This window comes from Akebia trifoliata, chromosome 8, assembly GCF_017979445.1.
Source record: "Akebia trifoliata isolate Shusen 1 chromosome 8, ASM1797944v1, whole genome shotgun sequence".
NCBI lineage: Eukaryota > Viridiplantae > Streptophyta > Magnoliopsida > Ranunculales > Lardizabalaceae > Akebia > Akebia trifoliata.
Window position 1 is genome coordinate 2,032,296 of NC_141382.1, and position 14,677 is coordinate 2,046,972.

Sequence of the window (14,677 nt, forward strand, 5' to 3'; positions counted from 1 at the left end):
AAAATCCATTGAATCACATTTAGTGGACCACAAAATCTCGTAATATTCAGATAATCTCTCGATAAACCTATAAAGTTAAATTATTAGTTTTATTAGTGATTTATAAACAGTTACCAAAAAAAATTGATGAAATGGAAGGTTAAGAATCAATCATCAAAACTTATAAAGTAGTAAACCACCAATAAAATTTGTTATTCTTGTGTGGATCCAACTAAAGATTGTCCTAAAATTAAGAAAAACACTTCCTTTCTTAGTAAGATTGAATTTTTTTTTAAGACAATTGAGCTCAAATGAAATAACAAATTGGCAATTCAACACCACAACCCTTTAGATTTCATAAAAAAATTCAGATCCAACATTTTTTTTCTTTTTTTTTTTTTCACTTGATCCAAGATTTCAAAAATGGACAGTTAATGAACTCTCACATTTGAAATTAAAATTTAACTGTCAAAGTAACCATTTTAATTTTTTTTTTAGTTCATAGAATTTTGTGCTCTACATCCCTGTTGCATCAGATCATTTTTTGGTTGCCACAAGGGCAGATCAACGGTCATTAGTAAGTTTTCAAATCTTATTAAGCTAGTAAGGCTAGCCTTACTCTAAGATTAATAGGTCCAATTAAGTATGGCCCAGGGCATTTTCAAGGGAAGGACATCAAACTAGCTGTAAAAATATAAACAGCAAAATCCCGCCTATGATGACGTGTCACGGCGTCAGTTTCGGAGCGCCAACTGGTATCAAACTCTGTTCGTTCATGTCCGAGAACTACTAGTTGTTTTACTGATCGAATTAGGGTTTTTATCTTTGATTCTTCTTTGCGTTCTCTCTCGCAACTCTGATTCAGATTTCTCCTTCGACTTCAGGTAAGAACCATCTCTTCATTCATGAATTAATTGTTTGTAGATCGTTTTTATTCAGTTATAGAGATTTTTTTTCGAATCGATCAACCAAATTCTAGTTTTTTTTTTTTTTCCTGGATTTTTTTAATATAATTATTTGAAGATTTAAGGGTGGGAGAAATTTTAGAGTGGGATCCATCGATTACGGTGGCTTTGGTTCAAAATTTTGGTAACGTTGTAGTACAAATTGCAGGAGAAATGATGAACTCAGCTGAAAATCAACTTCCAGAAGTGGGATCATTGCCAGACGGATTCATGGAGAGCTCAGTTGAACTCTCGTCGCCTCGAACTCCCACATTTGAATCAGGTAATTCACTTGCAGATTACAAAGATACGATGTTGGAACTCAATGATCTACCAACTGTTTCGTCAAATTCTTTGACAGTAAGTGAGATTCGATTGCTTGAGAATCGAGGTGAGAAGGTAGAGAATCTTAGAACATTTCCTGTCCCATTATCTGATTCTGAGGGAGTGGTGGAGAGTGGAGAAGGTGTGTTGGTGGATGCTGTTCCGGAAGCTTCAGTGAGGGTATCCTCATATGATGAGCCGACGATGGGTTCATCCCATGAACACGAACATGTTGAAGAAGATTGCCAAATTTCTAAAAGAAGTACTTATCTCTACCTTGGATGCGTTTCCACTCCTTAAAATTGAAAAAAAAAAAAAAAAATTTTGTTTCTTTGATTCTTTTTAAAATATTGTTCTTTCAAGTGTTGAAAATAACTATGATATCAATTTTTGGAATTGGCTCTAGTACGAAGTTGATGCCAATTGTTGAGTTCGTTTACACAAAAGTAATCAAGAAAAAAAACCAAGCTCGAGTCCTTGTTATATATCATGCAGGTTTCACACATTTGTGAACACATTTCCAATGATTTTTTATTTTATGCATTCTAAATATATTGAGAACAGGAATTGTCTGAGATTTTTGTTCATGCATTTTGATGCAAATCAATGGAGCCTATTATACTAGATATTTCGTTTCTTAATTCTTAGAAACTCATAAGATTGCATTGCACAAGAATACATCCTACGTTCAATCATGTAATTTAGATGATTATTGTAAATTTTAACGAACGTTACTTATCAAAACGTAAAATTTAAAGAATATTGTGCTGACTAGGCTAGCACGTCCTCTAATATGGTTGTTTCTGTTCTGAGCATAGTCTTAAATTTCGACATATTTCCACGAAATATACCGAAATATTTCCATTTCCACAAGTTCTGACACGAAATTTTACTGGCAATTTCTTTTTATATTTATTTCGGTGGAAATCACTATTCATTTTGTGAAATATTTCGACGAATAGTGAATTTCCGGGCTGAAACTATCATTTTTAGGTATAAAAATGCAATATTTCGGTGGAAATATTTCAATGAATAGTAAATCTCGACCAAAATATTTTCTTTTTTGAAAAAACTTATACTTGCTTTTAGGAAGAACTTGTAAATTACACATAGTATTTACTAATAAAAATTGCATAGAACATTCATCCATTAGTATAAATGAATTATGATTAGTTAGTTATATATATCATCTTATTTTAATGTATTCTAAGCATACTAGTACGTTTATATAAGCACGCATGCAATCAACCATGTTTCAATTAGTTGGATACATTAGCAATTTATTCTTTCTTATTCAAAAAAATAAAAGAACTATAATTACACATGAATGCAATACTTAATAGTTTCTTCATTTTAATGCCTTACATATTAAGTTGTATGTAGTTAATGCAACATTATTATTGTTATTTCCACTGTCAGCCTCTTAATACATGTGCTTATGTGTAGCAAAATGTTGTTGATATCCAATTTCTCACTCCATATGGTAGTTTATTGTATTTTGATGACTTAATGAGTGTGTTTTAATGCCTATTTTATCGTTTCCTATAGGGTTAATGAAAATTTCATCAATATTTCTGTCATTTCCATCATTTCCAAAAATTGTATTCATTTCCACATTGATCGAAGTATTTCCATGAAATATTTCCATTTCTAGACTAACCGAAATAGACACCGAAATTGAAATTTAATACCTTGGTTCTGAGGATGCCAAGTGTTTAAAAATAGATTCGTGATAATATGAAGTCCCCCCCTCTGACATGTGCCGCTATCACAAAACCATAGATCATTTGCCTTGGGATACACAAGAAAAAGACTTATGGTTCTGCGTTTCCCGGGGCAAATGATCCACGGTTATATGATAGGGTGTGTATGTCAGAGGGGGGCGTCAGAAAATCATTACTCTTAAAAATAAGAGCACTGTGATGCGTCAGTGTGCCATTCATGGAAAATGGCATAGGGATTTGATATATGTCCTGAAGTTGTTAAAAGAACGAGTAACCTTTTACTTGGAGATGTCCAAATCTAACACCATAATATAATACCAAACTATGACACGTTCTTATGATGAATGGTGCATCTCATAGGGAGTGAAGTCTCATGTCAGATCTGAATTTATTGGCAAGCCTGGAAACAGTAAGTGGATATTAAGTAAGACAGTACTAATAATGATAAATTATTTACACTTTTTCATATTTTAACTAATGACAAATAAGTATAGAAATTAGAAGGTGGCATGTGCAAACACACATATAGCAATAGGGATTATTTGAAATTTAAAATATTAATTAAGGGGTTTTTGAAAATCATAGTAAGAAGGATATTTCTGTAATTTTGAAAGCTACCCAACTTGATTATAGGGATGTGGGATTGCAATTTTCTTGGTTTTTGACCAAAATAACGATGATTGCCATTAACCTTAAATGCCTTTGTCCTTTTTATGCCTTTTGCAGCTAGTAAAGAGTGTTCAGAGCTACAAGCCACCGATCTCAAGGAAAGATCTACACCAGAAAGTGCTGAATCTTTAAAAAATGGAAAGCAAGTCAGTAATATTCTGTTACTTCCATTTGAATCTGTTTCCCATGCGTGTTTAGTTTGAATTGATGTATGTTTTTTCCACTTAGAATCTAATGCTATGGAATGTTTAAACACGCAACTGAAAGTACTTCATTTAATCTTTTATTGAACTTGAACTTGAACTTGAACTTGGTGAGCAGTGAAAAAAATTCGAATTGTAATTTGATAATTTTTAGGACTCATCTTGCCACTTACAAAATCTTCAAATTGACTGTAAAACATCAAAACACAAAAAAACAAAAGGGAATCTGAAAATGTCTAACCAGAATTTGTGATGGGTCAGAATCCAACAGTTGTTTGGCATAGCTTCTGGTTTATTCAGAAGAATCTATGTAGCATAGCTTTCAGATTGAGGGCTATGTCTCAAGATTGGTATTTTCATAGTGAACATGCCTAGAATACATGATACATAGTTTACCTATTCTGAAAATTAGTCTATAGACTCATTAACAACTTGCAATACAATCTTGGCAAGCTGCTTTTTTATATTTTCAGGCTTATGAGAAAAAAAATTGCTCCTAATTCTTGAGATGATCTCCACTAAGTTTAGCTGTTTTAATGAACTGTTAAACAACTTGTCGTGTTATTATATTATGCGTCATTGTTCTTATTGATGTGTTCTGATATATATGAATGGTTATCCTAGCTTATGAAGTTGGTTTGACTGATTTTGATGCCTCAGGAGATCTCTGAAGTGGGACATGAAAATTTAAAACGCAGTTTCAAGTCAGAAAAGGAGTTCCTAGAATTGACCTTCAAGTATCAACAAGTTATGGCTGAAAGAGATGCAGGTGAGTATTGACTAATACTTTCTAGCAATAGTTCTCTCAGCTCTCTTCTTTTTTTCACTTGTGCATCTGAAAAATACTAATTCTGTTTGGGATTTTTTTAGTGATGTCACAGTAGCATGTTTCAAGCAGATTTTACTTTTGATTATGATGCTTAAAACAAAAACAAATGAATGCATAAACTATTATAACTTCCAACAGAAATCATGAATTGTTGCAAAAGCTTTGTCAAACAACGTTGCATTTGTTGGGTCAGTCCTATTGCCAAGTATTGCCTGATGGTGCGTCTCCTTTTCTAAATTAATAACCTATTATAAGTTGATGTAAATACATTTTTCATAGTCTAGCACCATCCAATTTACAAATCAAGTCTTATGGTTAACAATAAAAAGTGACCCAGTTAACTGGAGAAAGCGTAAGCCAAGAGGGTAGTTAGAGTAGGGGTTGATGGATGTTTTGGCAGGCATGCTTGGGTCAAGGAAGGGCTTTTTTATTTTTTTTTATTTTTTTTCTCTTCAGTTCACCTTGTAGTGTGCCTTCTCCAACTAAGTTGTTGGCACCTAGTGGTTAGAAGGTGTGAGAAGAATGGCATTGTGTGGAAAATCTGTTTCTATCTTCTGTGAATTTTTCACTTAAGTTTAATTTGCAGTCTCTAACACTCCTGTATATATTTGTCACTCTTCAGAAGCTCTTGTTTGATTGTTTGGAAATTTAGAGAATAACAAGTTATCTTCTATGGAGGGGGAGGGGAATGAGGTAGAGTTTCCATAAAATGTAAGTAGATTTGTGGATGTAAGTGTGAGAGAGTAGGAGTTTGGAGGATAGGGGAGATGAATAGAGCATGAATGAGGAAGTAGCTTTGGATCTAGAAGAGGAGCAAGAGAACTGGTTGAGGAAGGTAATGAGAATTTAGGTTCAATTTTTTATTATTATAACAAATAATGAACATAAGAAATAGTAGCAATGAACAAACGTGATTTGGAGAAATGAACCAGTGTTTTAAAATTGTTAATTTATGCAGTCACATAATCCATTCAAGGTGGGCATGCCACATAATGCAAGGAAGCCTGAAGACTTCACAATCTTATGTAACACAATTTTTTTTACAGAGTACTTGAGAAGAAACATATCGATTGTTAATACGGGTGTTCAAAATTCCAGGAAAAATTATATATTGGTTCTGTTAAACAAAATGTTGAAGGGCATTTGGGGTTATAATCTCAAAATACAAGCTATAATTCTCTCAACCAGTTATGAGGGGATTTTTTGGGGCTTGCATGGCAGTGGAGCTAGTGATGGGAAACATATTTGGAAATGCTAAATGTTCCTGAAAATTTCCGAATTTGATTTTGATTGATTTCCTCTGGAAATCAGGACCTTCTACCATGGGTTGTGTTTTAGGGATGATTTGGGGAGGTTGATGGTGGTGTTCTTGAGATAAGAGGCATGGAGCTACTCGAAAGCATGGAGAAAAATCTAGGCCAAAGTGTACCATTAAGTTATTTTAATTATTGGGGTGCAATTAGTGTTTCTAGGGGACATTCTAAACTTGATTATATGGACGACTGCGGAGAGTTTTATGCCACGGAAATTAGCTTTGATCTTGACACAATTTTGAAGATAATTCTTTGAGAGTTTTAGAGAAGCTGAAGACATTGTTGTTGCTTCAGCGAGGTAGGGTATTTTGAGATTATCATAGAGTGTAGGGGCTAGCCCCTCTGTAATTTCTTCTCACTGTTATTTAACTAGTCATTGCCAAATAAAAACAACATAATAACCCAATGAATTTACAACTGTGATAGAACATACACAAATAGGGGGCTACACAATAGAGAGGTCTTCTTAACCTTAGGGGATTCTTGATCTTAGGGGATTCTTGATATTTTGATGCAATCCCCTAGAAAAACTAATGAGAAAAAGCTAATTTAGGAATCTTAAGCTTGGCTTGAAAGTACAAGATGGTTGGGTACTCACATATAGTTATTAACCTTTAATTGGTTACCTGCATTTAGCTATAAAATTTCTAAAAAATCTCTTAATTTTGTAAATAATGGGTTCCTTGCAATGTTCTCCCGGTCTATTTATGAGAACTTGTGATACTTACTAAAGAATATGGTCCCATTTTCATAATTATGTCAATATATGAATTTCGGGCTTTGCTGGGATGTTTTCAGAAACCTCTAAATCCAGGTTAGGTGGTGAAGCTTCATTTTTAAGATATCTAAAACAGCTCCTTTCCTGTTCCAATCATACTTGCTTCTCTTATTTCAATTACTTAAATTTTAATGCTAAGTTTTCGTCTTTGGTGCAGCCATTGCTGTTCAGGATAAGCTTGAATCACTATGTCGGGAATTGCAGCGTCAAAACAAGTTGTTTATGGTAGTTTATCCCTGTTGATTAGATATGCTTTGACCAATTATTCATCATCATCATGAATAATGCCTTGACCCAACTATTTGATGTCAGTGACGTGATTCTGTTTTGCCATTCAAATTCTATCAATTGCCACTTCTTTATCTAAATATAACAGTGATGTTTATAGTTGTTGCTAGATTGAAGTTACATTTAGGTTTTACTTACTGCTTGTGGATTCAAAATGCATAATTTTGTTTTCAGATACCACTAGCTACTGATTATGTGCACATTTGATAAAATGCTTCACTACCTGTTGTCTATCCCCAAAAAAAAAAAAAACTTAACTACCTGTTAAAAAGCTAGAGCATGAATTTTCTCTCTGCTTGTAGTTTTGTTTTTTGAATTATCTTTCCTAGAACCTTATATCTTCTAGTTAAGCATGCTGTGTTACAGTATTTGGTCTGGAGGTCATAAAGGTCATAAATGTTATGTGAAGTACTAGAGACTCAATGAAAAAACTTGAGACAATTGGTTGCTAGTGTTTGGTCAGAGAGGTAATAAATGTTATGCAAAGATTATTAGAGCCAATAAAGGAACTTTAGACAATTTTTTGCTACTGATCTCATTTGACTCTTTACCATCATTACTATGTCTTTATTAGAATTGCTCTGATATACTGCTATACAGTGATCATGTTACAAGGGTACTACAACATAAAGTTCCTATAGCTAGCAATTTCATATCATGACTCTCCTTGAGCTTACGATATTGGTATGTACGAATATTTGTGACTTTGGATCTCAAAGAGGAAGTGTCCGTCTCAACATTGCATCCACAGATAAGAAGACAATAAACAGGTCTCAACATTTTATAATGAGGGGCTTCATAAATCGATGCATTTATAAATCTTTCAATGCTTCGGAAATACTTGCATGATTACTACACAAAACCACTTGTCTATGGAGATGAAGTTGATATGAACTGATATTGTCAATGAAAAAAATATCTGAAATAAAGGTCTCAAATTACACAGTGAAGTTGCTCTTTGTTCTTTTACCGTGTATGGCCTACAATGAAGTTATTCGTGGGCTAAGTTTGTATGTAATCTCTCATATATTGGGAATGCTTTCCCTCTTTTCTTTAGTTCTTATGCATAACACGCTACATCTTTGTTACTTGTAAAGGAATAACAATAAACATAAAAATGATTTGGTGAAAAATGTTTGCTAAGTATGAATGGTATCCCCAATCCTCAACCAGTGAGAACTTAAAAACTGTAAAGAATGGTGTAGTAAAATTCCTTTCACAAGATTTTGGATAGTGATCATGATGCACTAACGTCGCAAATTCATCTAAAAACTGTATTATAATATTCAATCAGTACAGGCAACTTAATTATCGACCAAAAAAATAGTGCAGGTGACTTTATCTTCAGGAATTTGCTTCACATTCTGCATTAAACAAGTGGAAGCAAGCGGCGTATACACCAATATGCTCAACGGAGATTGATTGTTTGGTCCTTTGCAGTTCATTAACTTTGTTTGGATTATTTGGATTTTTATTAGTTGGTTCTTGGTAGCTTAGTAAATTTCATTTTTGGGTCTGAGCTCATACTTTATTGATTTTCTCCTGAAAAATGATCTTGATGGGTTGGGTGAGCCAACCATACTTGATTAAATTTCTTCTACACAATGCTGATGGCATCTAACGTCTCATTTTGCAGGAGGAATGCAATAAAATCTCAACAGAAGGCCAAAACATGAGATTAGACCTATCAACCAAGTTCCATGATGCAATTAAGGTTTGAAAGATTTTTGCTATATACTTCCAAAGCTATCTCGTATATTGGGAAATTGTCATATATGTATTTTCTGGTATTAAAGATTAGTAGAACACTAACCTGAGATTTTATTTCAGCGGTCATAAGTTCGAATATTTGCTGTATTTCCTGAGCAAATTACTTGTTTATTGGAAAAAATGCCTTGCATGATAGAGTGGACTGGCTGAACAGTATTTGTGTTGCCAATCCCCCAATAATTGAGATAAGGCCCTTTTGATCATGGCGGGGTTCATGAATAATTTGGAAAATTAGAAAAAATTGGACTAGGGTTAGGGCTGTGTAGTTGTTCTAATTGTTCCTACTACGTGTTCTCATATTATATTATTAAAGCCCACACATCCACAAAAGGTAACCATAGGTCAACAACACATTCAAGGTTTATATTGTTCAAAATATAACGATATTACAATTATGAATCAAAGTTAAGACTGATTAATTAGTCTAAATCATCAAATTCAATGTCATCCTCGCTTGCATCTTCATTCTCTAATGTTTAATCGATAAAATAGTCGCCCTCATCTTCATCAAAGTCATCTCTTATTAGTGCATCACTTGGGACAAGATCCGGAAAGGCTGAATTTTATTTAGGCTGACACACCCCAGTTTTCTAAAATTATATCGAAATTCCCATTCCCTCATTAGTTTTCCAGATTTAATTCAGAAGTTCAAGATTTAATTGGAAAGTATCTAAAAGTTGCAACTTATTGAAAAAATCACAATTAAATTGGTGAGAATTGTTGTGGAGCCTTATGCGGCCCAGTTTGCTGGGGTATTTGGAAAAAGAAAACGTAATGGGTAGATCTTTCAAGATAAGGAACTCTTCGTTCATGAGATCGTGATTTCTATTTTTTGGTGTAAAATTTTCAAATAATACAGGAGTATTTTCATTGACGATTTCATAGGAAGATGAGAGCAGGTATGTAATATTGCTTTGGTGTAATGGTGTTTTTGGTTTCAGGTGTGTTGCTTTTTGATTTTTTTTTTTCATGTACTATTGCTGGTCATCTTGGTCAAAATTTTCTATTTATTGAATCTTATACTTACAAAAAATAATAATTGGTGAAGGAATTTCAACAAGTCGTCGAATTGGTGACTGATAGTTTGCTATGTGAATACACTGAATTCATGCCAAGGGGTCTGAAATTGGAGAATGAGGTTAAAATTTTGGGACAATGACTGTGAAATATGTACCGAATAGTCCCCTAATAAACAATACGGAAGTCCCACTTAATAAAATATTAACCTATTAAGGATCTTTTGAAGATTCTTTTTATAATAAAAAAAATACCTGAAATACCCTTTTAACAACTTTACAAAGTGGTTTGATCTAAAATATACCGAGTCAAATAAAAAACTTGACCAATTTATTTGGCTATTAATATTTCTGTGAAAAATAAAAAATAAATATTTTTATTTATTAAAAGTTATTCATAAATGCAATATAATTTTATTTGACTCATTTATGTTAACTTGCTAATTCTTTATTGAATCAATTCGATGAACATTTAAATCGAGTTTTAAAATTATGTTTTAATTATTGAAAATTATTTCTATATTTGAATAAATCTAACATACATAGATCAAATCAGTTTGATGGTGATGATGACCATACTCATCTCCATCATCATCTTTGTTGTAGTCATCATCATCACTAGGTGAGTTAAAGATTACTAGTTTTGGAAAAGAGACAACAATGATTTTTTATTTATTTTTATATATATTTTTATTTTTCTGTAAGAGATGGCCATAATCAAGGGGCTTGTAATTAATTTTAAAACATAGGAGTACCTAAAATATTCTCAAATCAACACACTTCCTTGAACCTCAAAAATTGTCGAAAGAGTAGTTACGGTATTTTCGCTTCAAAAATCCTTTTTAGACTAATATTTTATATAAAGAGTCCATATTTTTTTAGAAGGGACTTTTGGGTACATATTTTCAAAAAATAGGTCTTTGCGGTCGTTGTCCCTAAAATCTTCACATTGAGGGCAGAAGTAATCATTTAAAGTTTCCCATAGTATATAAACTTTCCGAGCTAAATATTTAGGTTTGGGAATTTACTTGTATGGGTTCCTAGCGTCTGACTTGGACCTCTACATCTGATGCACTTTTATTCCTAGTGCTAAAATTAATCATGCCTACAAGCATCGCAATCAACACATCTGTGGTTGGCTGAAATATGGATGGTTCTATTTTTATTTTTATTTATTTATTTATTATTATTATTATTTATAGTTGAAGAAGAAGAAGGTATTAGTCTTTTGTTTTTTATGTTTTTGGTTTATGGTTAGATTTCCCTCTTCAAACCATTTTCCGTTTGATAATGGGCTTAATAATTCCTTTTAGACTGATTTTGTATGATTTCTAGTCAGATTGTTATATTTAGCTTTGATGTTACATTATTTTCCTTCTTTTTTCTCTTTTTCTTTTCTTTTCTTCTTTTTTGGTTGAGGGTGCGCATTAGGCAGCAGGAAGGATATTTTGCTCAGGCACTTTTATCTTTGTGTGGTTACTAATGGTATACCATTTTCTTTTTCTGTTCTAGGATGTAAACAGTAAGTTTGAAGAGCAGAAAAGTGAATGTCTCTCACACCTCAAGGAGAATGAGATGTAAGACCTTTCTTAGGAACCCTTTTTGATACATGTGTTTGTATTTCCGTTCTTGATTATATAAAGATCAAATTGTGACTTGATTAATCTGTAGGTACTATTTTTATGCGTGTCTTGAACTTGAAAAAAGTGTTTTTCAGTTTCCATCTCGCAGCTGTACTTCAACATGTGCATCTAATCCATGCTGACTTTGTTTCCATCACTACTTAATTATTCTATTATTTTTTTGATTTAAGTAATTAATTTTAGGGTAAATTTCACTTTGACCCCTTGAGGTTTGGTATAATTTCATGTTGGCCCCCTAACATTTTGACAATTACACTTACCTCCCCTTTCACAGAGGGTGTTAAAGTTCAGATGTTATTTTACTATTTTACCCTCTCATTTTATCTTTCTTTATTAAAAATAAATAAATTATAAATTATAAATTATAAAATGTCCCTGTCTACGTGTTGACGCATTTGTGAACCAATTTTTCACAAGGATTATATATATAGGAATAACATTTTAAAAGGGTAAAGTGGTCTTTATAACAAGTAAAAAAAAATCATTTTTAACTGTTTCGTCAACAGCAAGTAGATGGAAGGGGGTAAGCAAGCCCGTTAGATAACTATAGGGAAGGTAAGTGCAATTGTCAAAATGTTAGGGGTCGACATAGAATTATGCCAAAACATGGGGTTTGAAAGCATAATTTACCCTTATTTTTATAATCTAATTATTCTATTATTAGAATTCTAATTATGTTTAATTGTTCTACATTATGTTCATTTAGTTCCTTGCTCATCCAATTAATAGCAAACACATTAACTTCTCTAAGTCATTAATTAGGATATCTTTTTATTTACATCTCCAGGCTACGAAATAAGTTGAAGCATCTCTCTGATCAATATGCAATCTCTGAACATCAATTTGAACAGAAGGTTTACTTTATAAAAAAGTTTCATGCTTTGCACATTGAGTTTCAGATACTTGTGGAATCAGTTTTGTAGACTAACAGTTCTAATTTTGTGGTTTAAAACTTGAATCTGTAGTTAATGCAGAAAACACTCGAACTTCAGCTTGCCGATCTAAAAATTCAACAACATGAAGAGAAGTTGACCCAGGATCAATCCCAGATGAAGTTGTATGCTGAACAGGTGTCACAGCATTTGGCAACTGAAAAGAATCTTCGCTTACGGTTAGCTGTAGATGGAGAAAAATTTCAACAATTCCAGGTATGCTTCATCTCTTATTTTTACACCTATCTTACCGATCTAAATTTTTGTTTGGTTAACAAAGATTTCCTGTTTCTTAATTTATTTTTTCCTTTTTTAATGATGAAGTTGCAAGTTTTGGCCAAATTAAAACTGATTTAGGGTTTGGGATGCAGCTGTTCTGATCTGGTCAATTATTATCTTAGGTGTTGAGACAATGAGTGTTGGATTCTATAGCTTATGAGTGCAGTGTGTATTTTTGTAGATGTTGGGAGAATAATTTCTTCCTCACCCACATCTTAAGTGTTCCTTTTATTTAAAAGCTTTCTGGCTCATTTGTTAAAATCATATTGGTTCCCAAAATAATTTGAATTCTGGAATTAGGACTGAGGGATTGATCCATGATCTAAGTTTTTTACCCATATTTATTTCTTACTCTAATTGCCTTATTAAAAATGTGAACTATCAGCTTGATCTCCTTCAGATCTATACGTATAGAAATTAGGCTCATCCACAAGTTTTGTCCTCAATATTACCTTTATCATAGTTTGTAAATGGCTCTAGTAATTCGAAAACTCAATGCGAACTAGTTCTGTGCAGGATGCATTATCCAAAAGTAACGAGGTTTTTGAAACATTTAAGCAAGAGATTGAGAAGGTATGATGCAAATTTCATCCAGAATTGTGTACATTTTATATCTTTTTTCCTCCACAGTTTCTTTACATCCTTGCACAGCTTAATGTACTATTATAATACCTTTTTTTATAATAGTTTTTATCCTTTTAATTGGTTATTCTTTTAAAACTAGATGTCAAAATCAGTAAAGGAACTCAAGAAGGAAAATATCTTCTTGAAAAGCAAGTGTGAGAAGTCTGACTTTACACTTGTACAACTGGTTGAGGAGGTAAGCTTGGCATTTATTTATTTTTTTGCCGTTGTTTTGAGTAAAACTCTTGTTGGTCAGAGATGTTTTTTCCTTAGCACTCTTTTTGGATATATGATCTGTTACTATCTGCAATATTGGGGCACGTACGGAGGCACCAGTGCATGCATACACACACATACACACACACACACTATAAAAGCTGAAAAAAACTTTGAAGCGGGCAGCCCACTTCAAAATTTTGGAGGAACCCTCTCCGCACTATGATACGTGGCATCTTCAAGGAGGTATCCCAAATATTGATGAAAAAATAAGGATGTGAATTAAGTATGAAAAGCCACGTATCATAGTTCGAATAGGGTTCCTTCAAATTTTGAAGCAGGCTGCTCACTTCAAAATCGGACTCATAAAAGCTCCCATTAGGGTTTTCATCTATTGAACTTGCAAAACTATGGTACAAACACGAAATTGACTTATTTTAAACTTTTAAAATGTCTAAAAGTAGTTACATATTATGGGTTGTGAGAAAAATTTGGATCATTCATTTATGATTTCTTCACATTACGATTGTAGTTTTTATTTGTTTGTCCAGCTGCCATTAATGTTACTGACTCTTGTGTTTTTGTGTCATCTATATAGCGTGAGCATTGGAAGAAACAGCTGCAGAAGATGAAGAATCAGAAGGAAAAACTTGAATCTTTGTGTCGATCACTGCAGGCAGAAAGGAAACAGAATTCTGTTACGGGAGTAACAAAATCTGATCCAGATCTTAGTCTATCCAAACTGGGTTCTTCTGTGGAAGAATTCTGAGACATGTAGAACTTCCTTATACACCAAACAATTGTAGCTTTTAGAGAATATATCTGTTTCTGTTATTGAAATTTAACTGTAGGTTATAGGCAAAATGATTTTGTTCTTAACATCACATCATTTTAACATGAATTATAATCATCAGGAAATGCTTTTGGGACCCAGGACCCTATGGGCCAATCTGTTGGTATATGTGGACACAATCAGCTTCATGTATAAACTCCAGTAATTTGATTTGAGCATTTCATGATCGAATCATATCTGTTGATGTAATCATTTTTTGTTCCTTCAATTTAGTCTATTTTTTTCAGGTGGACATGAAGAAGTCTCTGAATTACATCGACTCAAAACTTGTCTAGTCGATTCGGTTGTATTTT

General features: G+C 33.0%; 1 protein-coding gene across 2 annotated transcripts; it reads left to right on the forward strand.

Moving 5' to 3' along the window:
* Nucleotides 1–687: 687 nt before the first annotated feature.
* On the forward strand, nt 688–14,592 carry LOC147395376 (uncharacterized). Of its 2 annotated transcripts, XM_086451272.1 has the most exons (13): nt 691–863; nt 1,093–1,206; nt 1,285–1,509; nt 3,698–3,786; nt 4,504–4,612; nt 6,921–6,988; nt 8,688–8,765; nt 11,350–11,414; nt 12,268–12,334; nt 12,446–12,628; nt 13,208–13,264; nt 13,416–13,511; nt 14,130–14,592. In XM_086451272.1, exons 2-13 carry the CDS (start codon nt 1,098–1,100, stop codon nt 14,298–14,300), a joined length of 1,317 nt encoding a protein of 438 aa, XP_086307398.1. In that variant the 5' UTR covers nt 691–863; nt 1,093–1,097; the 3' UTR covers nt 14,301–14,592. The 2 variants fall into 2 exon arrangements, with proteins under 2 accessions (XP_086307399.1, XP_086307398.1); XM_086451273.1 differs by lacking the exon at nt 1,285–1,509 and having other exon boundaries at nt 688–863.
* The last annotated feature ends 85 nt before the right edge of the window (nt 14,593–14,677 follow it).